Here is a 24,760-nt window from a genome sequence, read left to right as displayed (position 1 = left end):
GTTGACTGATTTCTCATCTGAGTCTGCAGGGTGAGTACAGTTCACCTTGTGTCAAATAAAAGACCCTTTGTAGCATTAATCACAGACATAGTTACTTGCTGAAGGTCATCTTTGTGAAGATTATAATTTTCTCCAATCATTTGTCAAATTCTAAATGGCTTTTCCCCTGATTTCAGAGTATGGATTTTGTACTAAGATCCTTCTAGGAAATTTACCCTAGTAGCTTCAGGAAATGTCCATAGTTTGTCGATCTGGGGAGTACTTAAACTGGAAAAGTCAGTAACTCTAGTTAGGTTAATACTTGAAGATATGACGTTGATGGTCTCAGAAACTTAGAGTGGAAGTAAAGAAAATGTGTTAAGATATGATTCAATTTTTTTTTATAAACAATTTCAAAATCCGAAAATTTGGTTTTTAGAAATGAAAGATGAGTAAAAAGAAGGGATAAAAAGAATGTAACACTGAAGGAGTCTAACTCATCACTAACTAAGTGTATTTCTCTGTGTAGGTATAATTTGGCATCCTGAGAGTCTGTCTTAGCAAGAAGGAAGTGGAAAATACCCTTGAAAAGAAAACTAAGACAAAAAAGAAAGCCGGACTTACTTTTACATGGTTAACTGCACATTTACCAATATGGACACCTTTCCCCCCATTTTTCCTCCTGGTGGAGACAGTGAGCTGACAGGTTCTCAATCCGAGTTACAAAAAATGTTAATTGATGAAAGGCTACGATGTGAACATCATAAATCTAACTATCAGACTCTTAAAGCTGAACACACAAGGTAAATTGCTTAAATTTGGATATGAGGGGCTTTATTAAGAAAACTTTTTTTGTTTGAATGTTTGCTCTGGAACATACAGTATAATTTTGTCTGCATACTTTTGAAACTGTCATTTCGAAATATCATAAAGTGTCATTTAACATTTTTTTAATACGGTGAAAATTTTGCTTTAAAATTACTATATTCACAACTAAACATGATCTTAAATGTGCTATGTATTTAGAAGTCTTTTCTTTGAAAGTAGCAAGACATAGAAAATTAAATGTATTTAGGTGGCTAAGTGTGTTCCCCACCACCATGTAAAATTGTATAAATAAACTATAGTGTTAATAATTAAATTCTATAAAGCAAAGATGTGAATTTAATGGCTATACGAAATTGGTCTTGTTCTTGTTCTGTGGTGTTGGTTGACTTTACATAAAGTAATGCAATTAGAAAGCAAAGAATACTCTTAAAATGGAATTCTTTTTTTAAAAATCAGATTGCAAGATGAGTACATAAAGTTACAAAATGAACTTAAGCGCCTGTTAAATGAAAAGCAAACTCACCAGGAAAAATTTCAGCTGCTGCTCCAAGAGCTAAGAGGGGAATTAGTAGAGAAAACTAAAGACTTAGAAGAAATGAAACTGCAGGTAAGAAAATGTATTTCAGTTAGTGATATTGGGAAAAAATTTCCTGCTCTTCAGGATTCTTCTAAGATGGACTAAGAATCAAATTGACAAGAGACAGATTAACAAGAGAAAATCAAATTTAGTTTAGAAAGTATGCAGAATCCACACAATTGTGAAATTCCAAAGATAGGCAATAGGAGGCTTATATGATGTTCTGAGCTAAGGAGACAGACAAGGTCTGGGGGTATAAAGAGAAAGAAGATCATCAGCAGGATGGTGAGAGGAGATGTTTGGGAAACAAAGGTTGCCCTGTTAAGCAGATAAATTTGTTAGGTAAAGAGGAACCTCTGTTAATCGCACTCTTCTTGGTATAGGCTCTCCTTTCCAATTAAATTTAGGCAGTTGAGGGGGAGGTAAAGAGCTTTTCCTAAATCTGCTTGGTTTTGATTGCTTGTAAGTGAAAATAATCTTTATGCCAAAGCAGCTCATCTTTGGGAGGCCTGCCTTTGTGCCATGATACACAAATAGTCAGATGTTGCTAAATTTGGTGAATTCTGCATATATTTCTAATGAGTGTTTTGCTATATATCCAGTGGTATAATTTAATATTCTTTCAAATATTCTGGACTGTTAGCTACCATGTAGGGTTAAGCCATTAAACCATTGTTTCATGTAAATTTGCATTAAATTACTATTCTGATTTAAATATTACACTCTTCAGAATAATTGGGGGAAAGGCTGGTTTGAATTGATAAATATTCAGAGTTTAAAAAATACTCTTTTAAAGGAAGTTTTACTAATTCTCCTTTAAGTATTATAACAAACTGAGCTAAAAAAGACTGATAGACTTTTCTTGAAGTTTTATTTTTTATGAAAAAAGTTATTACTGAAGTATAGTTGATAAGACTGAGTTATTTTTGAGGGACTTCTTAAAAGACTATAAAAACAATATGTGCACATAATTTGTGTGTGCAGTGTAAGGTAAATGGAGTTTCTAAAGCAAAAAATAGTTGGTACTGTGAAATACTAACTATAGTTTTCATTTATTTGCCTAAAAAGAAGACCAAAGGTAAACTTCCTGTAGCACCAAATTTATTATAAATTTAAAATTAGTAGATGCCAAGCAGTGATATTTTCCTGTATTCATTTAATCTCTAGGTGGCACCAGCCGTGTATTTCTTTTTATCTAGTGCTTGGTACAAATAATAAGGTATTTTTAATATTGGAGTCATAAGTTGGTAGAGTAAAAAGCTACCTTTCAAGTTAGCAAGTATGGCATATCACCCAATTCATGGATTCCTTTGTTTTTTTTTTTTTTTTTTTTTTTAATTTTTAAGGTATTTATTTATTTATGATAGTCACAGAGAGAGAGAGGCAGAGACACAGGCAGAGGGAGAAGCAGGCTCCATCCACCGGGAGCCCGACGTGGGATTCGATCCCGGGTCTCCAGGATCGCGCCCTGGGCCAAAGGCAGGCGCCAAACCGCTGCGCCATCCAGGGATCCCCATGGATTCCTTTGATAGCAGCATTAGAAGTTGGTTATTTAGTATCTTCTTGAAATCTTCCATTGTTGGGAATGCCACCGCTAAGCTTGAGTTGGAGCCTCTACTGAGTTGTTTTATTCCTAGGTGTAGTTAGGACAGTGAAACAAACAAAAACCTCAGAAATATGAGTTGAATAGGCAAATGTAATTTAAGTCTATAGAATTGGTAAATTAATTTGTTTTGCAAATATTGAGAGGCCTATAGAAATGAGAATCTGTGAGCACTGAATACAAGGAATTCAAAATATTCTGTTATTGTAGATATAAACACTCTAGTCTTCTTAAGCTTACTGTTTGCACGCCCTTGGTACAAAGAAGCATGTCTACATGTTACTCTGAAGAAACAGTAATTAATATCAGATAAAATTTACTTCAAGACAAAAAGAGTGTCACAAAGGTCATTTTATAACAAAAAAAGGGTCAGTTAACCAGTGAGATGATGACCATCAGCAAACAGCTGTTTTTATGCCTTGGTTTTATTATGTGGTAAAGAGGATAAAAGTTGTTAACAGCAGTTTGTTGTGAGAACTAATGAAATAATGTGTATTTTTAGTACAGTGTCTGACACATAATAGATATTCATAAATGATGGCCATTTATTCTGTTTGAATGCAGACTCTATAAGGGCAGGAGCTCTTTTCACTGTGTCTCCAGTGCTCAAGTGTATTTATGTTTGTATTTATATATTTTATAATATACTAGCAAATATTTGTTGAATGAATGACAATAAATAGAATAAATGAATGAATTGGAATTGTTCTGTTCATATATAATAGTGTTCGTGTTTCATATGTACTTAAAACTTAAGCATCTTAGAGTTGACGATCCTCTCATTCTTTCATATCTGTGATGAGTTTCTTGTCTGCCAAAAATATATGTTGAACTTCTAATGCTCAGTACCTCAGAATGTGACCTTGTTTGAAAATAGTCTTTGCTGATGTAATTCATTAAGATGAGGTCATACTGAAAGATCATGGGCCCTTAATCTACTGTGACTGGTGTCATTCTAAGAAGAGAACAGACACAGACAGAAACACAGAGTAAGTGCCCTGTCATGGCAGAAGAGAGATCGAAGTGCTGCAGCTGCCCGGGAAGGACAAGGATCAGCAGCACTGCCAGCAACTAGGATGAGGCGAAGAAGCCTCCTGCCCTTCAGTTTTCAGGGGAGATGTGGCCTTGCTGACACCTTGATTTTGGACTTCAAGCCTCCAGAACTATGAGACAATAAATTTTGTTGTTTTAAGATAGCCAGTTTGTGGTATTTTGTTGTGGTAGCTCTAGGAAACTAATACAATGTCCAAAGCAGAATTCTCTTTTGGAACAATTGTGACACAGGGATCTTTATTTTCTGCTTCAGTGCTTTCAGTGGGAGAGAACCTAGTGAATGTTTAGGGTGATCCAGTTCCATTTATGGATTGGGGTATGTTAATTATTTTCCCTCTCTTGTTGAAATGAAATCATCCTTCCTGTTGCCTCTTTCTTGGTTCTTGGACTGTTCTTAGATCTACACAAAATAACTTTGGACATTTTTCCATGTGATAACTTCTCAAATGTTTGCTGACAAATATAATTTGTCTGGTAAAGTTTCTCTTTTTCAAGATAAACGTGACTGGTTTCTTCAAGGTATTTATCTGGCAAAAATACACTAAAATAAAGATCTATGTATTTATATACACATGTTGAGTAATTTAGCTATTTGCTTTATGGATGCTTGCAATTTGTACAAATTGCGAGCTGAATAAAACAAATTCAACAAAGTAGAATCAACCAGAAATACTGTAATAAGTGTTTATGAAAGATGATTATTTTCAGAAAAGGCATGTAGTATCTTGTCTATCTGCAAAATCCCTTTTCTGAGCTAAGATTTAATATCCCTTTGGCTTTTTTATAGAAAAATGATACAAAAGATAGTCAATTAAAGAATATTTCTTTGTCACTTGTGTAGTTGTAGTGAGTGGAAATAATAATAGTGCCTAACTTATAGGATGATTGTAAAGATAAAATGAGACAATGCATAGAACATGTTAGTACAGTGCTTTGATATAGAAAGTAGATAGAATGTTAGCTATTGTTATTATATTATTGTTATGTACTATGTTAGCAAAACCTTTTTAAAAATAGAAGTTATTTGATAATATTTCTGTTCCAAATATTGAAACTTACTTTACTAAAAATTTATATGCTTTGTTTGTGTCAGGCAGTGGAAACTATATAACCCTGTATGTTTCCCATATTATTTGTCAGCTAAATTTATTATTTAGTTTGTTATCTTTCTGAGAATCTCTGGCACAGCAATATCTACTTCTTAAAATATTCTTTGAAAAATAATGATCTATTTTATATTAACATGACGTTGTTGGTATAATATAGTCTTAATATTGGTAATGAGACGTAGACTGGTGTATGATAAAGCATTCTTTTAAGTTTCTTTTGAGACAAGTGGTGGCAGTATTCCATTAGAAGTCTAAGACACAGCATACTTTTTTCCTAAAATGGCATGGTGAAAATCCTCTAATTCTATGCCTTTGTGTACATGTGCTTTGGTGGGGGTTTGGGAGGGAAGGGAGATTTTTCTTATGTATGTGTGCTTGTTTTTTATAAGATTCTTAGGAGGTAACAAAAAAATCAGAGACGTTATAGATTACAAGACTCTTGGGTAGTTACCAGCTTCAGTGTTCTTTTCTCCTTTGTGTAGATTTATATTTCCATTGGTACTATTTTCCTACTGGCTTAGGGACTTTAACATTTCTAACAGGGAGATCTAGGAGAAATTTTTTCAGCTTTTAAATAATTGATTTAAAAAAATAAAATAAAAAATAAAAATAATTGATTTTAAAGATAGTTTTGCTGAGTACTAATTTCTAGGTTGACTGTTTTCCCCCCTAATACTTTTAAAGATGTTGCTCTTCTGTCTTCTCACTTACGTTGTTTTACATAAGAAATTTGCTGCCATCCTTATCTTTGTTCTTTATACACAGGGAGTCTTCTTTTCATGGCTGCCCTTAAGATTTTCTTTTTATTGCTGATGATGAGCAGTTTGGTTGACATGACTTTGTACTTAATATTTATGGTGCTTAGTGTGTATTCGATCTGTGGGTTTGCAGTTTTCACTACATTTAGAAAAGTTTTGGATGTGACTTGCGAAAATATTTTTTCTGCCTCCTCTCTGATCTCCTGTGGGGATTCCATAGCTGACTAGTATGCAGTTTATTTATTTTCAGTCTTTTTTGTCTCCTTGTTGCATTTTGGATAGATTCTGTTGTCATGTCTTCAAGTTCACTGATGTTTTTTTCTTCAGTATCTAATCTTTCATTAATCCCGTATAGTGTATATTTTTCATCTCAGAAATTGTAGTTTTTACTTTGGAAATCTAATGTAGGTCTTTTTCATAAGTTGTTTATATCTACTTAACATGTTCAATCTTTTCTCTAGATATTGGAACAAATGGAATTCAGTTATAAGAACTATTTTAATGCCTTTGCTAATTCTAACATCTATATCATTTCTGTGTTGGTTTTGGTTGATTGAATTTCTTTTCTTATTGTGGGTAGTATTTTCCTGCTTCTTTGCATGCCTGATAAATTTTTATTGGATGCTAGACATTGTAAATTTTGTTTTGAGTGCTAGATATTTTTGTATTCTGATAAATATTCTTGAGCTGTGTTCTGGGACAGTTATTTGGAAGCGGTTTCATCTTTCTGGGTCTTTTAAGATTTGTTAAGTGAGAGCAGATTAGTGGTTAGTGCTCATTATTTGCTACTGCTGAGAACCTTCTGAGTACTCATTGAAATGAGGATTTTCAGTCTGGCTTTTGGGAAAAGGAACTATTCATAGCTCTGTGTGAGCTCAGATTACTCATCCATCCGATTCTTTCAGGGCACTCTTCTGAATGAGCCAACAGAGACCTTTTGCAGATCTTCATAATTTTGTTTCTGTGCCACCCTCTTTTCTGCTACCCTCTCTTATGATTCTAACCACACTACTCTCCTGATTTGTAGTTCCATTTAAGTCATAGAGTCCATCAGACTGCCTGGATATCTCTTTCTGTGCATGGCCTGGAAGCATTCTCAAAGCTAGCTAGCTTTGTTGTTTGTCTCTCAGGGATCTTTTTTGCTTTATTATGCCCAGTGTCTTGAAAACTGATTTTTGTTTATTCTTTTGTTTTAGGCAGGAAAATCTGATCTCTCTTATGCCATCTGTTGGAAGTAGAAGCACTTTTATTTCTAATTAACCTTTAATTACAGAAATCTGAAACAAGTAGATTTTGTAGAGTGGGTGGTTGGGTTGCATCCTCAGATACCCAGCACCAGTAATTCCAATAATTACCATCTCTCAGTCTTGTTTTATCTTCTTCTCACATTGCTGCTCTGTTCTTCAACCTCTCTGGATTATTTTGAAGCAAATCACATTATCTCAACTCTAGTATTTTAGTATATATCACTGTTAAATACCAAAGCAATCTCTCCTTTAAAAGCATAACCACAATACCATTATCATACCTAAAAGTACTTACTTTCTTCTGTCTTTTAATATTGCATCTTCGTTCACATTTCCCTACTTTTCCCACAGTTTTGCTTAAAGTTGGCTTGTTTGAAATGGGATCCAAGTAAGATTTATGTATTACTCTTTACCTTTTAACCACCACCCCTCCCCAGTTTGGACTCTTGATACTATCACCCAGACTCTTGACATCATAAACCAGATTATAACAAGAGCTTTCTTTCTGATTTCCCAACTACATTCATTGTCTATTTCTTCCACAGTCAGCAGTTTTCTCCCACCAAAGGTTTTGATCCATCTTGCTTCTTCCTAAAATGGAGATATGGTGATGCCATTCTTAAGCTTGAATACTTTCAGTGAATAAACAAGGTACAGAAAAATGTGTATAGTATGCCTTTCTGTATGTAAAAACTAAAGGTGGTGTGGTGTATATGCTTATATATTTGTATATTGTTTTAAGAGGGACCCAAAAGATGTTAGCCATGATTGGTTCCTAAGAGAGAGACTGGATGGCTGAAAGAAGACGACTTAGTTTTTCAGTGTTTTTTGTTTGAGTTATTTATGTAATTCTATTTATTTCATTATAAGTAAAAAAAAATTACTACTGAATACTGAGCAAGTTATGAGTAGGGACTTGATATTTAGGAATCTTCTAATTGTAGCTCCCACCTCTTTCCATTTTGTTCCTGGCCAGGATGTAGCTATCCTAGGTGGCATTTAGAAATGTTTCAGCATGGCCTTGATTGTCATATATCTAGAAAGCATCAGTGCTCAAGGATCCAGAGTTTTAAATTATCTATAGTACTTCAGGCAGTTCAGTCCAAAATGCCTTTAGCTTACCTGTGAGGATCATTTTTCTCCCCAGGGAATTTAAAAATGTTATCCATTTTTAAGTTTCTTGTTTAGTTTTCCCATTCCTTTGATGTGCTATTTCTATACTTAATATCTTTTCTGATGGTCTTTAACTGTCTGGTAAGCCTATATTGGTTACTTTTATAGTTATTTGTGTATATGTTTTATTTTTCATATGAGAATTTGAACTTCTTATGGGGCAAGAAATGCTTCCTCTAAGTTTTTGTGATCTTTAGAAAGTTAGACTTTGTGTATGCTTCAGTTTCTGTGAAAAGGGGATGATAATATAACTACACTGGAGGGTCATTGCAGAGATTAAGTTAATGCATGAAAGGTATTTACAGTGTTATATAGATTATATACTATGTTGCAGAATGCTTTGTATGTAGTTAGTATTCAGTGAAGTTTTTGAACTGGAGTATTGATAAGTAAATGAATGAATTAAACAAATTATTCTTCATTTTCAGAGGTTAATGTAAATACAAACTAGGTTTTCATTTGTTTTATAGCCAGTATTTGATAATTGAGTGATCCTATGTGCCAGGCAGTAGTGTGAGGTGTTGGGGACACACCCTGGTGAATAAAGACTGTGTTTGCCTTTCAGGAGCTTTCGTAAGTACTTCATCACTTATTGAAATATGAGTTCTATAAGAGAGCATAACAGGGAGGCGCCTTGGGTAGAGTAAAAGCCTTTTCTGATTGAAAATAAGTCTGAAGAATTCTCTGTGGGGTACTCAATTTTTACACCTTTATTTTGATTACTTTAGAAAATATACTATTAGCCATTATCTCAAACATGGTAACCTTAGCTATCAACACAGTTATTCCTAACAGTCACAATAATAATAATCAGTGCTTATCTTTACTTCCTGTTAATGGATTTTTTTGACATCTCTGAGAGCCTGAAATTGAGATCTTCAAGTATTGTTTCAAATGATGGTTCTGCTTATATAATGATGACTGTAAAATTAGGGATATTGTGAAATTTTTATGAATTGAATTTTGTTATAATTAGGTGTTGAAATTTGGTAATTTCTTGATTTTAATATTTATGATTTTATATTTAGAACTATTTGTTTCTCTACATAATAGGTATTAACGCCACAAAAGTTGGAATTGTTACGAGCCCAAATACAACAAGAATTAGAAACTCCAATGAGAGAACGCTTTAGGAATCTGGATGAAGTAAGTAATTTATATAGAAGGAACTGTGCATTTATCTTTATATGGCCGATGAAAAGCATCATTCCCCTACTCAGAAACCCTACAGTAGCTCCACTTTTAACTCAAGCATCCTTACAGTGGCTTTTAGGGTTGCACAAAATTAGATCCCATTCTCTGTCTGACTTCCATCCATTCTGGCCTCTTTGATGTTTCTTTGGCACTCTAGAGATGAAACAAATCAAGAATCTTTGCTATAGCTGTTACTTGTGACATGAATAGTCTCCTTCCAAGTTTCTCTTAGCCAACTTCCTCATTTCACTCTTTTTTTTTTAGAGATTTAAAAAATTTATTTATTTGAGAGAATGAACATGAGCACAGGGTGTGTGGCAGAGGGGGAGGGAAAAGGAGAAGGAGAAGCAAGGAGACTCCTTGCTGAGCAGCCTGCTCCATGCATGGGGCTCGATCCTGGGATCATGACCTGAGCTTAACCAACTGAGGCACTCCTTCCTCATCTCTTTAAAGTCTTTGCTAAAATGTCACCTTCTCATTGAGGCCTACTTTGACCAACCTGCATCTTCATTTAATATTGCTTCCTGCCTTTTCCATCACTTGTTAGACCTTTGGATTCCCATTTTCCCTGCTCTACTTTTTATTTTTCTCTAGTACTTATCCTCTAATATGCTTTATGTTTATTGTGCTTATTTTTTATTTTCTTTATTACCATCTCTAGAATATAAGTTGCATAAGAGGAGGAGCCTTTATCTGTTTGGTTCACTGTATATCCCAAGTTCCTAGCATACAATAGATGCTCAATTTATATTTGTGGAATGAAACAGTGTATTTCATGCAACCTCAGAAAAATAAAAATTTGTTACAGTTTTCTGTTTAGACTGAAAGATTTCCTTCCTCTAATGAAATGTTGGTATGATTAAATGTTTAATAAATGGGATAGCAAAAGACGACATATATTAAAGTATATTAAGTATTATGCCAGACAATTTTTATATGTAACCTTATTTAACAAATAGACTAGGCCTTCTACATGGCACATGAATATTGTCCCCTTCAAAATGGACTCCCTTTGGAAAGTTGTAGTCTAGTGATGCTTCCATTGCACAATACAGTTGTAGAATCCACTTTTATAAATGGCTTAATTGGCTTGATAAAGTCGTCTTTTGAATATCCTCCTGGTGAATAAACAAAGCATTATGGTTTGGTAGTAGACTTAATTTTTGGATTTAAACAAATCCATTTATACCTAAGGTAGGTGATCAAGTTAGGTAAAAGTTTGGTGTTTTTTTTTTTTTTTTTGTTTTGTTTTGTTTTTGAGTAACTTTCTAATAAAATTGTGAAACCCATTTTCTCGATTTGTAAACTGGCTTAGAGGAATCTTTCATTCAAAGATTTACAGTGAGGAGAATCTTTTAGAAGGTGTTATTACTTAATTTCCTGATGAATGTTGAAATAGTGTCTTTCTCCTTCATCTTCTCTATTGCCCAAGTTCTTATTGAATTTAGAATGTCAGCAACTTTTGTAGTGTTAATAAGTAGAATTGGAGCATGCCAGAGATTTGCATGTGTTCCTGGTTAGTTAGGAAAGTTGGTGCTGCCTATACTCTTCAGAGTGGTATGTTGAACTATCATTGTACTACTTGATTGAACCTTAAGTTACTGTACTAAATATTCAAATAATCTTCTCTCTACTTAGAATTCATCTTGGCTTTTAGAGTGCTTTTTATATTTCACTCTAGAGTTAATTTTTAAAATTTAATTAATTTTGAAAGGTATACTACATTAGTATTATTTTATTTGGCCCATAGGTCAAAACTTTTGATGTCCTATTCATTTTTCTTATGAGAATCAGTGAGGAAATAAGGTAAATTGAATGGTAATTTGCTTTATTGGCACCTTCTCAAGAATGTACTAATTCTGTATGTAGAATACTTGTCATAAGAATTTTTCCAGGGTTTGTTTATACTTCTTTTAAGCTTATTTTTTGCTTTTTAGAATGGCTTTCAATATAATGCAATTTAAAATTATATTTGCAAAAGTGATTTTTGGAGTGAGTACAAATTTCATAAATTTGTCATAAATTGCAATTTCCTTTTAATTTAGGAAGTGGAAAAGTATAGATCTGAATATAATAAGCTTCGCTATGAACATACATTTCTCAAGTCAGAATTTGAACACCAGAAAGAAGAACATGCACGTATCTTAGAAGAAGAAAAAATAAAATATGAATCAGAGGTGAGTGATTGATTATACTAGTTTAGTCATTATCCTTCTAGTCAGTAAAATTTTGTGATTTTTTGGAAATTCCAAGTTAGAATTGATTGCATAATTCAGTTTCATTAATTAATGGTGAAGTATTTGGCATGTTATTTATCTGTTCTGTAGTAATTATTTTTTGTGAACATTAATTTTTGGCTGTTAGATTTTCCTCCTTTATTTTGCCCCTGTCAGTGGAGATAGTCTCTTTTCTTCTATAGCCAGAGAGACAGCCTTCTTTTTGCAAATATAGTTTGTTTATATTATTTTTTATGTAGCACTGTCCCCCTTTACTTTTTAGAACCAAACCATGTCCAGGAGAGCTATGGCTACCAGTGCATGTACCTTGTTTCTACTGATAGGAATAAGGGGTTTATACTTTAGGGTGTGCTCATCACATTCAAGAAGTGCACTTTGTTCTTTTTGACATCCTTAACTGCAGAATTTTCTTTCTGATGCCTACAGCATGTTCTTTACATGTCTCTGCCTACGGTATTGCTTGGCCAGCCTTTCTACTCATTTTATATTTTGTCTCCCGATTTTCCAAAAATGAAATTTATGTTTATCATTCTTTATGTACTTTTATATGATTTTTCAAGGTAGAAATATCAATTTTGTCCTGCTATATTCAAATAAGAAATCTAATGCTAGTTGAATTTGTAAAAAAAAACAAAACCAAAAACCTTGGTATCTGTAGTTATATGAAATATTTTATGTACAAACACATCTGCATTATGTATTTATTACATCATACAACATTTATTTGGAATTAAGAATTAGAATATAGGACAGCCCGGGTGGCTCAGCGGTTTAGTGCCGCCTTCAGCCCAGCGTGTGATCCTGGAGACCCAGGATCGAGTCCCGTGTCAGGCTCCCTGCATGGAGCCTGCTTCTCCCTCTGCCTGTGTCTCTGCCTCTCTCTCTCTCTCTCTCTCTGTCATGAATAAATAAATAAAATCTTAAAAAAAAAAAGAATTAGAATATATTTACCTTCCTTTGCCAATTACTAATTGTGTCAAACTGCTCTACTTTTTAAAATTTTTTTAATTTAAATTCAAGTAGCCAACATATAGAACATACTAGTTTCAGACGTAGAGTTTAGTAATTTATCAGTTGCACATAACACTCAGTACTCATCACATCACGTGCCGTCCTTCACGCGCATCACCCAGTTGTCCCAAGCCCCCACCCGTCTCTCCTCTAGCAACTATCAGTTTCTTTCCCATAGTTAAGAGTCTCTGTCATGGTTTGGTCTCCCTCTCTGATTTCTTCCCATTCTGTTTTTCCCTCCCTTCTCCTATAATCCTCTGTGCTGTTTCTTATATTCCTAATATGAGTGAAACCGTATGAAAATTGTCTTTCTCTGATTGACTTATTTCACTCAGCCTAATACCCTCCAGTTCCATCCATGTCGATATTAATGATGAGATTTCATCTTTTCTGATGGCTGAGTAATATTACATTGTGTGTGTGTGTGTGTATGTGTATATATATATATATATATGTACACATCTTTATCAATATTCCATTGTATGTTTGTGTATGTATATATAGTATATGTGTGTATATGTGTATGTATATATTTTATTTACTCATATATTTTATATATATACATACACATATACACACTACCTCTTCATCAATTCATCTGTTGGTGGACATCTCAACTCTTCCATATTTTGGCTATTGTAGACATTGTAGCTATAAACATTGGGGTGCTGGTGCCCTTCAGATCACTACATTTGTATCTTTGGGATAAATACCTAGTAGTGCATTTGCTGGGTCATAGGGTACCTCTTCGTTTAGCTTCTTGAGGAACCTCTATACTGTTTTCCAAAGTGGATGTGCCCGCTTGCATTCCCACCAACAGTTTAGAGGGTTCCCTTTTCTCCACATCCTCGCCAACATTTGCTGTTCTCTGTGTTGTTAATTTTAGCTATTCTGACTGGCGTGAGGTGGTATCTCCTTGTGGTTTTCTCTTTTCTTTTTAAGAAGGCTGGCTAGGGGTTTATCTATCTTATTAATTCTTTCAAAGAGCCATCTCCTGGTTTTGTTGATCTGTTGTGCTTAGAAGATCTGTCATTTGCTGAGAGTGCCATGTGGAAGTCTCCTACTATTAGTGTATTATCTAAGTATCTCTTTACTTTGATTATTAATTGATTGATACACTTGGCAGCTCCCACATTAGGCGCATAAATACTCATAATTGTTAGGTCTTCTTGTTGGATAGACCCTTTAAGTATGATAGAGTGTCCCTCTTGATCACTTACTACAGTCTGTGGTAAAAATTCTAATTTATCTGATATGAGGATTGCTACCCCAGCTTTCTTTTGAGGACCATTTGAATGGTAAATGGTTCTCCACCCCTTCATTTTCAGGCTGGAGGTATCCTTAGGTCTAAAATGAGTCTCTTGTAGAGAGCATATATATATATGGGTCTTGCTTTTTTTTTTAATTTTTTAAATTTTTTTTTGGGGGGTCTTGCTTTTTAATCCAGTTTGATACCCTTTGTCTTTTGATGGGATCATTTAGCCCATTCACATTCAGAGTCCCTATTGAAAGATATGAATTTAGTGTCCTTGTATTACCTATACAGTCCCTGTTTTTGTGGATTGTTTCTTTGGGCTCTCTCTTTCTTTTACAGGGTCCCCCTTAATAATTCTTGTAGAGCTGGATTGGTGGTCACATATTCTTTCAGTTTCTGTGTATCCTGGAAGCTCTTTATCTCTCCTTCTATTCTGAATGACACAGCCTTGCTGGATAAAGTATTCTTGGCTGTATGTTTTTCTCATTTAATACCCTGTATGTATCATGCCAGCCCTTTCTGGCCTGCCAGGTCTCTGTGGAGACTCATTGTGGCTTTAATCTGTATTTCCCTAATGCCGAGTGATGTGGAGCATTTTTTTCATGTGTCGGCCATTTGTCTATCTTCTTTGGAGAAATATCTGTTCATGTCTTCTGCCCATTTCTTGCCCGGATTTGTTTTTTGGGTGTTTAGTTTTGTAAGTTCTTTATAAACCTTGGATACTAGCCCTTTATCTGATTATGTCATTTGCAAACATCTTCTCCCATTCTGTAGGTTGCCTTTTAGTTTTGTTGATGGTTTCCTTTGCTGTGCAAAAGCTTTTTATCTTGATGAAGTCCCAATAGCTCATTTTTGCTTTTGTTTCCTTCACCTTTAGAGATGTGTCTAGCAAGAAGTTGCTGTGGCCAAGGTTGAAGAGGTTGCTGCCTTTGTTCTCCTCTAGGATTTTTTTTTTTTTTTCAGATTTTTATTTATTTACTCATGAGCTACACACACACAGGCAGAGACCTAGGCAGAGGGAGAAGCAGGCTCCCTGCAGGGAGCTTGATGTGGGACCCAATACCAGGACCCCGGGATCATGACCTGAGCCAAAGGCAGAGCAACCACTGAGCCACCCACATGCCCTTTCCTCTAGGATTTTGATGAATTCCTGTCTCATACTTAGGTCTGTCATCCGTTTTGAGTCTATCTTTGTGTATTGTTTGAGGAAATGGTCCAGTTTCATTCTTTTGCATGTGGCTGTCCAGTTTTCCCAACACCATTTGTTGAAGAGACTGTCTTTTTCCATTAGATATTCTTTCCTGCTTTGTTAAAGATTAATTGACCATAGAGTTGAGGATCCATTTCTTGGTTCTCCTGTTGCATTGCCAGTAGCATACTATCTTGATGATCACAGCTTTGTAATATAACTTGAAGTCTGGCATTGTGATGCCACCAGCTTTGGTTTGCTTTTTCAACATTCCTCTGGCTGTTCAGGGTCTTTTCTGGTTTCATACAAATTTTAGGGTTATTTGTTCCAGCTGTGTGAAAAATGTCAATGGTATGTTGATAGGGATTGCACTGAATGTGTAGATTGCTCTCGGTAGCATAGACATTTTAACAATATTTATTTTTAATCAGTAAGCAAACTGTTTCATAATTGATATGTAAGAAGCTATATGAACATTGGAACATTTACATCTTTTGGTAATACAGTAGTAAAAAACTGTATTTATAATGTCCTTTTTTATTAAAAACTTCTTTATGGCTTTACATGCTTTATTTAGCTATGATCTTTTATTATAATAGTCACTGTGATGGAACAGGATGGTATTTTATACATTTAAAATGAGGACACTTGAAGCAAAAGATAAGCAGCTTGCCCAAAGTCTCACAAAAAGTCAACAGCCAAGTTTATGGTAGATCTCTTGTGCCACAGCTACCAGCCCAAAGTTTTTATTTTTATTTTTATTTTTTCAGCTCAAAGTTTTTAGTTTGGTGTGGTAATTTCACGTTATTGGTAATTTCAATTAACAGCCATCCAACTAATTTTATCAAGAGATCTGTCAATATGTACTACTTATGATGATGAAAGGTTTTGAATCTATAATCATGACAGACTTAAAGGAATTACATTTAAAAATTTTCTAGTAGAAAATAGGAATGATAAAGATTTCCAGCTAAAATGTAGGTTTAGTGTATTAAAGAGTAACCACTGAGGTTAAGGATTCTGGTGCTTTATTTTATATTTTGCATTTAAAATCTAATGTTGATATTTATCTGGTAATGACTATTTGTATTCTCTAGTTTCTTAGTTTTATTGTTTTCCTATATTTTTCACCCATGAAAGACCAAATAATATTCATTAAAATTTTCAAGGGGTCATTGGTGTCATTAATTCTCCTAATTTAAATGTCTTATGAAGAAATCTGATAAATAGCTAGCTGGGAAGGCATAATTAGTAGAGGCTAGAGAAGTAAAACTTTCTGGTAAGATTGAAGTTCTTTTCTTTCTACTTCCCAGTTATGCAGGAACAGCATTAATTAGTGGATCATTGGGTATTTGTGCTTTCATTCCATCACTTACCTTTATACACTAATTTCTGTACACAAGAACGGTAAAACCTGGTAATATGATTGTGGATCATGATACAGCTGTGAAACTTCAAGGAAAAGCCTACTCTTGCCATCTTCCAATTTAAACTGGTATAAAATATATGAATTTGTACTAAAAATAATTGGCTTTATTTGCATTAATTAAGGATTCACACAATACTTGTGCATTTTCACTTCTACAGATAAAAGAAGTAACTAAATATTCTTTGTGTGTTCTTAGGTGAATACTTTAGGAAGATTTTTTTTTTTAAGATTTTATTTATTGACTCATGAGAGACACAGAGAGAGAGGCAGAGACACAGGCAGAGGGAGAAACAAGCTTCATGCAGGGAGCCCGATGTGGGACTCGATCCTGGGTCCCCAGGATCCGCCGTGGACTGAAGGCGGTGCTAAACTGCTGAGCCACCCAGGCTGCCCCTACTTTAGGAAGATTTTGTTGGTGTTTTTATGAGAAGCACCTCAGTGATTCACATTTCTCTCATGATATTCTGAATTAAAAAGAATATATGAAAGTAAATGTCTTTATCTTATGAATAAGATAATGTCCTGACTTCTCAATGCATTGGCTGTAAGAACATACTAAGTCTGGGATTTCATACACGTGAAATTCTGAAGTTGCATATATAGGTTTTATTCAGAGTGGTACTGTTGTGCTTTCATTATGTTATTTGGTTTCTAATTTTATATTCTGCAAATAGTAATAAAGAACAATACAAAGAGTTTTAGGTATAGATGATATTGGTCGACTGAACGAGTGCAAAAAGTAAGAGTAATTCAGGGAGGAAGTGTAAATTTGTTGAGAGAGGTGCAGTGAGCGCTGCATTATATGAAAAACTTTAGAGTGACAATATATATTGACAAGCCCCTGAGATTATTCCATCTGGCTGTCCAAACTGAGCTGTATGTTTGTTTTTATGGGGCTGGTGAGAAGCCAAAATTCCTGTGGCAAAAGGAAAACTTTTCTGGGTCCCCATTACCACGGGCTGTTTTTTTTCTTACACACTGGTGGCACAGAACTGATAATGATTTCCACATTTTGGTCTTTATCCTGACACACATATCAGTAGACATCATGAAACCTCTTAAAACACTTTCTGATTTTGTCCTGGTATGTTGTGAAGCTCTAGGTGACCCATATGGCTCTTTTGTCTAAAATATTCCAAGTTCTCTGACTTGTACCCTTCTCAGAGTGCCATTAACCACATTATAATAGGCAAAAGTCTCCCAAATTAAATTACTAAAAAATAAAAAATAAAACATAAATAAATGAATGAATGAATGAATGAATGAATGAATAAAGCCTCCAAATGGGAATTCTCTGGGATGGATTTTGGCTAACCTTTCAGAAGGGCTGTGTGAAATTTTAGTCATTAAAATTCTGTGTATGGGAGTTCCTGGGTGGCTCAGTTGGTTAAACGGCTGCCTTTGGTTCAAGTCATGATCCCGGGGTCCTGAAATGAGCCTGCATTGGACTTCCCTATTCAGCAGGGAGTATGCTTCTTCCTCTCCCTTTGACTCTACCCCCTGCTTGTGCTCTCACTCACTGTTTCTCTCTCAAAAAAGAATAAATAAAAAATGAAAAATAATTCTCTGGATGCAGTTTAGAGTATCTCAAAAACTGAACTTATTATATATAAAATTTTAAATATTGAAGATGTTTATTTAATGTGACATTGAGAACTGAACTTCTCAGTTCATTTGTAAAATGGTGTTAACAGTAGTATCTGTCTCATGGATCTGTGAAATTTAATCAGTTAGTATGCTTAGATAAGTACCTAGCACATAGTAAATATTCAATAAATGTTAGCACATACTCAAAATTTTTGGAGTATATGGTCCTGTCATTTAGCATGCTGAAGTCTTCAGTGTCACGTCTATACTTTAGATAATCTAAATAGTTCTCATTTCAGTTTCTCTGTACCCCACCTTCATCTCCCAGCATTTGGAACGCTCTGCTTTCGGGTGGTCTGTGTCCTATGTTTTATTATCCTTATTCTCTTTTTCAGTCTGAGTACAATTCTTTTTAAGACACTGTGAACATCATCTCATTTCCCAAGAGTTCTTGTGTCCCATTCCCTAATCTTTCCTTAACTATGTCTGGGGGCAAGTACATAGTTCTGGGAATTGCTTTCTTCCTGTGACTATCTTTTATTTACTAGGAGAAAATAAGGACATAAGGAAAAGGAACCATAACATCCAAAATTAGATTAAAATATGAACTTTAGATTTATAAATAATTTAATTGCTGCTTTTTTCTCAGTATGAATAGATGACAGTGTTTTTGTATTCCATCGTTAATTTGGGATAAATTCTAGTACATATAGAGGAAGAAGGGAAATTTAGGATAGTAAAAATATTAAAAAAGTGAACCAACTTGATTTTGAAAACAAAGCTGAGAACCTGAAACTTCATGTGCATAATATTTACCATAATGCCTGACACATAGTAAATGTTCGAATTAATGGTGTTATTACTGTTAGTATCTGACAGCATTAATCATAGTACTAATTATCATAAAAATATAGAAGATATTTAAAACAGATTTCAGATCTGTAAATGACAAGCTGCATAATTGAAGAAATACATAGAGGCAAGACAAATTCATGCTTAGTTTATTGAGAGAATCACTTTATACTTGAATTCTGTCAGCTGTAGGAATTAGGTAATCATTATTCCCATTTTATAAATGAGAAAACATTTCTGAAAAAACATTCATGAAGCACTGAGATACTAGTCCAAGGTTATACAGCTAGTATGTGGTAGAACCATGATTGATTTTTGTCTGGTAGTTTCTTCTGGCCAGGATGGAATAATAAGGAATGATTTTTTTTTTTTCTAAGGCATTGACTAAAACCTGAGACAAAATATAGGAAACAGTGGTGTTCAAACACTGGAAAATAGGTAGTACAAGGCAGTGATCCCTGAAGGAAGAAAAATAAAGTCCCATGATTTCCCCATAGTAGTCCATCAGAGTGGAAAGGCCTTACAATGTGTGGTGCATTGAGTAGAAGACTCAGAAGGATTTTACTTGAGTCGTAAAGCCAAATTAGCCCTACACTAAAGGCTTCTCTGGTTCTCCCTAACAAGTGTAAAAGCAAGATTTACTGTTTCTAAGTAACTTACTTAAAAGCATAACAGAATGAAGATTTACAAGTATGTAAAGGGGTCCAAAAGAATCCAGCACCGAAGAAAAAAAAAATCTATAAAATTCCCAGTGTTTGGCATCCAGTAAAAAAAATGACTAGGCAGCCCAGATGGATTCATAAGTGAACTCTACAAAAACATTTAGGGAAGAAATATCAGGTCTTTCCAGTCTTTTCCAGAAAATAGAATCAGAGATAATATTTCTTAGCTCATTCTGAGAGGCCAGATACCTAGTACCTTACCTAATACCTAAACCAATCTAATGCCTAAACCAAACAGGAATTATAAGAAGAAAAAGCTACAGACCACTGTCTCTCATGAACAAAGATTCAAGAATCCTGAAAAAAGTATTAGCAGATCAAATCCAACATGTGGTAAAAGAATAATATACCATAAACAAGTAGGGTTTATGACATGCATGAAAACCTGGTTCAACATTAGAAAATGAATTAATGTAACCCATCTCCTCAACAGGCCAAAAAAGAAAAATCCTATCAAAAAGAAAAATGATCCCATCATTAGCTGCAGAAAAATCATTTGAGAGAATCCAACATCCATTCTTGATTAAAAAAAAAAAAAAAAAAAAAAAACCTCAGCAAACTAGGAATAGAGGGGAACTACCTCAGCTTGTTAAAGAACGTCTACACAAAACCTATAACTAACATCATACTTAATGGTGTTAAGTTAGAGCTTTCCCACTAAGATCAGGAACAATGAGACACAGATATCCTTTTACCACTCCTTTTCAACATCATGCTGGGAGTCTTATTTAATACAGTAAGACAAGAAAAGGAAATAAAAGACATACAGATTTGGTAGGGAGAAATAAAACTTTTTGCTTGCACATACATGATTGTCTATGCATAAAATCTGAAACAGTGAGCAAAGAACTCTTGAAACTAATAATCACAGTGAACTTGCAGAATATAAGGTTAATGTACAAAAGACCACCAGATTCGTATGTAATAGTAATGCTCAGATGGAATTTGAAATTAAAGACATAGTATCGCTTATGTTAGCATCCCCCAAAATGAAATACTGACATATAAATCTGAAAAAAAAAAGTAGGTCTATATGAAGAAAACTACAGACTGATGAACAAAATTAAAGAACTAAGTAAATGGAGTGATAGTCCATGTTTGTAGATAGACTCAGTGTTGTCAACATGCCTGTTCTAATTTCATCTATAGTTTCAGTGCAATCCTAATAAAAATGCCAGCAAGTTATTTTGTTGATATCAACAAACTGCTTCTGAAGTGTATATAGAGAGACAAAGACCCAGGATAGCCAACAAAATGTTACAGAACAAAGTCAGATGACTGACACTGTCTGACATCAGAATTTATTATAAAGCTATTGCAACCAAGTGTGCTATGGGCAAAAGAACAAATAGATCGATAGAACAGTCCAGAGTGTCTAGAAATAGACTTATACAAATATAGCCATTTGGTCTTTGACAAAAGAGAAAAGGCAGAATGAAGAAAGTCTTTTCATCAAATGGTGCTAAAACAATTTAACATGCACATTCAAACAAAATCTAGACACAAACCATATACCTTTCACAAAAATTGAAAGTAGAACATAACCCTAAATATAAAACTTAAAAATATCAAACTCCTAGAAGATAGCAGAAGAAAAGCCTAGATGACCTTGGGTTTGGTGATGACTTTTTAGATACACAATGAAGAATACAATACACAAAAGAAGTCATTGATAAGTTAGACTTTATTAAAGTTAAAGACCTCTGTGAAAGACATTTTAAGAAAATGAGAAGAGAAGCCATTGACTGGTAGAAAATATTTGGTAAGGGCACATATGATAAAGGACTGCACATATTCAAAGAACTTTGAAACTCAACAGTAAGGAAACCACCTTATTTATTTATTTATTTATTTATTTATTTATTTATTTATTCATTCATTCATTCTTTCATTCATTCATTCATTCGAGACACAGAGACAGAGGCAGAGGGAGAAGCAGGCTCCCCGCAAGGAGCCCAATGCAAGACTCGATCCTGGAGTCCGGGATCACGACCTGAGCCAAAGGCAGACGCTCAACCACTGAGCCACCCAGGCGTCCCAAGAAACAACCTTATTTAAAGTTTAAAAATGGGCCAAACACTCGAACAGACATCTCACCAAAAGATAAACACGTGGCAAATTAGTGTATGAAAATATGTTCAACATTGCATGTTATTAGGGAATTGAAAATTAAAGTAAGATACTACAATACACATTTTGAGAATGGTCAGATCCAAAACACTGGTGATACTAGTTGCCAGTGAGGATGTGGAACATCAGGACTTCCCACCATTATTGGTGGGAATGCAAAATGGTACAGCAACTATAGAAGACAGTTTGGCAGTTTCTTACAAAATAAACATAATTTTGGAATCAAAAAAGACCCCAAATAGCCAGGGGAGTATTAAAGAAAACCATAGCTGGGGGCATCACAATGCCAGATTTCAGGTTGTACTACAAAGCTGTGATCATCAAGACAGTGTGGTACAGGCACAAAAACAACTTTATGGTCAACTAATATTCGACAAAGCAGGAAAGACTATCCACTGGAAAAAAGACATCTCTTCAATAAATGGTGCTGGGAAAATTGAACATCCACATGCAGAAGAATGAAACTAGACCATTCTCTTACACCAGACACAAAGATAAACTCAAAATGGATGAAAGATCTAAATGTAAGACAAGATTCCATCAAAATCATAGAGGAGAACACAGGCAACATCCTTTTTGAACTTGGCCACAGCAACTTCTTGCAAGATACATCCATGAAGGCAAGAGAAACAAAAGCAAAAATGAATTATTAGGACTTCATCAAGATAAGAAGCTTCTGCACAGCAAAAGAAACAGTCAGTGAAACTAAAAGACAACCTACAGAATGGGAGAAGATATTTGCAAATGGTCTATCAGATAAAGGGCTAGTATCCAAGATCTATAAAGGACTTACTAAACTCAACAACAAAGAAACAATCCAATCATGAAATGGGCAAAAGACATGAACAGAAATTTCACAGAGGAAGATATAGACATGGCCAACAAGCACATGAGAAAATACTCTGCATCACTTGCCATCAGGAAAATACAAATCAAAACCACAATGAGATCCCACCTCATACCGGTGAGAATGGTGAAAATTAACATAAGACAGGAAACCACAAATGTTGGAGAGGATGTGGAGAAAGGGGAACCGTCTTGCACTGTTGGTGGGAATGTGAACTGGTGCAGCCACCCTGGAAAACTGTGTGGAGGTTCCTCAAAGAGTTAAAAATAGATCTGCCCTATGACCCAGCAATTGCACTGCTGGGGATTTACCTCAAAGATACAGATGCAGTGAAACGCCAGGACACCTGCACCCCGATGTTTCTAGCAGCAATGTCCACAATAGCCAAACTGGAAGGAGCCTCGGTGTCCATCGAAAGATGAATGGATAAAGAAGCTGTGGTCTATGTATACAATGGAATATTACTCAGCCATTAGAAACGACAAATACCCACCATTTGCTTCGAGGTGGATGGACCTGGAGGGTATTATGCTGAGTGAAATAAGTCAGTTGGAAAAGGGCAAACATTCTATGGTCTCATTCATTTGGGGAATATAAAAGTTAGTAAGAGGGAGTAAAGGGAATGGAGAGAAAATGAGTGAAAATATCAGTGAGGGTGACAAAACATGAGAGACAGCTAACTCTGGGAAATGAACAAGGGGTAGTGGAAGGGGAGGTGGGCAGGGGGTTGGGGTGACTGGGTGATGGGCACTGAGGGGGGCACTTGGCGGGATGAGCACTGGGTGTTATGCTATATGTTGGCAAATTGAACTCCAATAAAAAAATAAAAAATAATAAACAATCTTAAGTGAGATGCATCAGTCATACTTTTTGATATTTACTTAACTAAAAATTTGTTTCCGTACAACCACTGTGCACAGTTATTACTAGCAGCTTTATTCCTAAATTGCCAAAATGTAAACGATAAGTCCTTTGGTAGGTGAGTGGTTAAATGAACGGTGGTATGTGCAGACAAGAAAAGAAATGGAGAAACCTTCATTACATATTCCTAAGTGAAAGAAGCTAATCTGGAAAGGCTGTATATTGTAGTATTTCAACTATGTGACATTCAGGAAAAGGCAAAACTATAGAGACATTAAAAATATCAGTGGTTGCCAGGGATTAGGAGAAAGGGAGGGATGAGCCCAGAGAATTTTTAGAGCAGTGACACTATTCTGTGTGATACTAAAGTGACGGGTACATGTCAGTACTCATAGAATGTACACCACCAGGAGTGAACCCTAATGTAAACTGTAGACTTCTGGTCATAATGATATGTTACTGTGTGTTCATCAGTTGTAACAAATCTACCCTCTGGGGTGTGATGCTGATAGCAGGGAAGCTGTGGATATGTGGGGATAGGGACATATGGAGCTCTACTTTCTGCTCAATTTTGATGTGAACCTAAAACTGCTATAAAATATAAAGACCTTTTTTTAGTGTAACGACTTATTTTTTAATGCCGATATAATTAACGTACAGTGTTATATTAGTTTTAGGTGTGCAATACAGTGATTGAGCAGTTCTATACATTACTCATTGCTCATGGTAAGTGTACTCTTGATCACCTTTATCTGTTTCACCCATTGCCCCACCCACCTCTGGTAACCACCCCCTTGTTCTCTATAGTTTATTTTTTGCCTCTTTTTTTTCTTTGTTCATTTTTTTTGTTTCTCAAATTTTACATATGAGTGAAATCATATAGTATTTGTCTTTGACTTATTTCACTTAAATTATACCCTTTAGACCCATCTTTCTTATTTCAGATGGCAAGATTTCATTCTTTTTGGTGGCTGAGTAATACCTCATTGTATTCACACATACCACATCATCTTTATCCATTCATCTATTGAGGACACTTGGATTGCTTCCATGATTTGGCTATTATAAATAATGCTGCAGTAAACAGGGTTGCATATATCTTTTCAAATTAGTGTTTTC

The 24,760-nt window shown here is 34.9% G+C and overlaps 1 protein-coding gene across 6 annotated transcripts in view; it reads left to right on the top strand.

Annotated features, from left to right (window-relative positions):
- CEP83 (centrosomal protein 83) overlaps positions 1–24,760 on the top strand; it is a 132,321-nt gene that overhangs the window by 41,858 nt on the left and 65,703 nt on the right. For 5 of the 6 annotated variants that reach the window (XR_005370553.1, XR_005370552.1, XR_005370551.1 and 2 more), the window contains exons 2-5: positions 509–782; positions 1,264–1,414; positions 9,381–9,473; positions 11,567–11,698. Coding sequence is in view for 1 of the 6 variants with exons in the window: in XM_038558658.1 (XP_038414586.1) it covers positions 610–782; positions 1,264–1,414; positions 9,381–9,473; positions 11,567–11,698 (549 nt within the window). In the remaining 5 variants the exon portion in view is untranslated. Of the gene's footprint in view, positions 1–508; positions 783–1,263; positions 1,415–8,799; positions 8,901–9,380; positions 9,474–11,566; positions 11,699–24,760 lie in introns of those variants that run through there. The other variant, XR_005370554.1, reaches the window with a different exon arrangement.

The sequence above is a fragment of the Canis lupus genome, chromosome 15 (genome assembly GCF_011100685.1).
Source record: "Canis lupus familiaris isolate Mischka breed German Shepherd chromosome 15, alternate assembly UU_Cfam_GSD_1.0, whole genome shotgun sequence".
NCBI classification, from domain to species: domain Eukaryota; kingdom Metazoa; phylum Chordata; class Mammalia; order Carnivora; family Canidae; genus Canis; species Canis lupus.
This window is presented reverse-complemented; position numbering and strand designations above follow the sequence as displayed.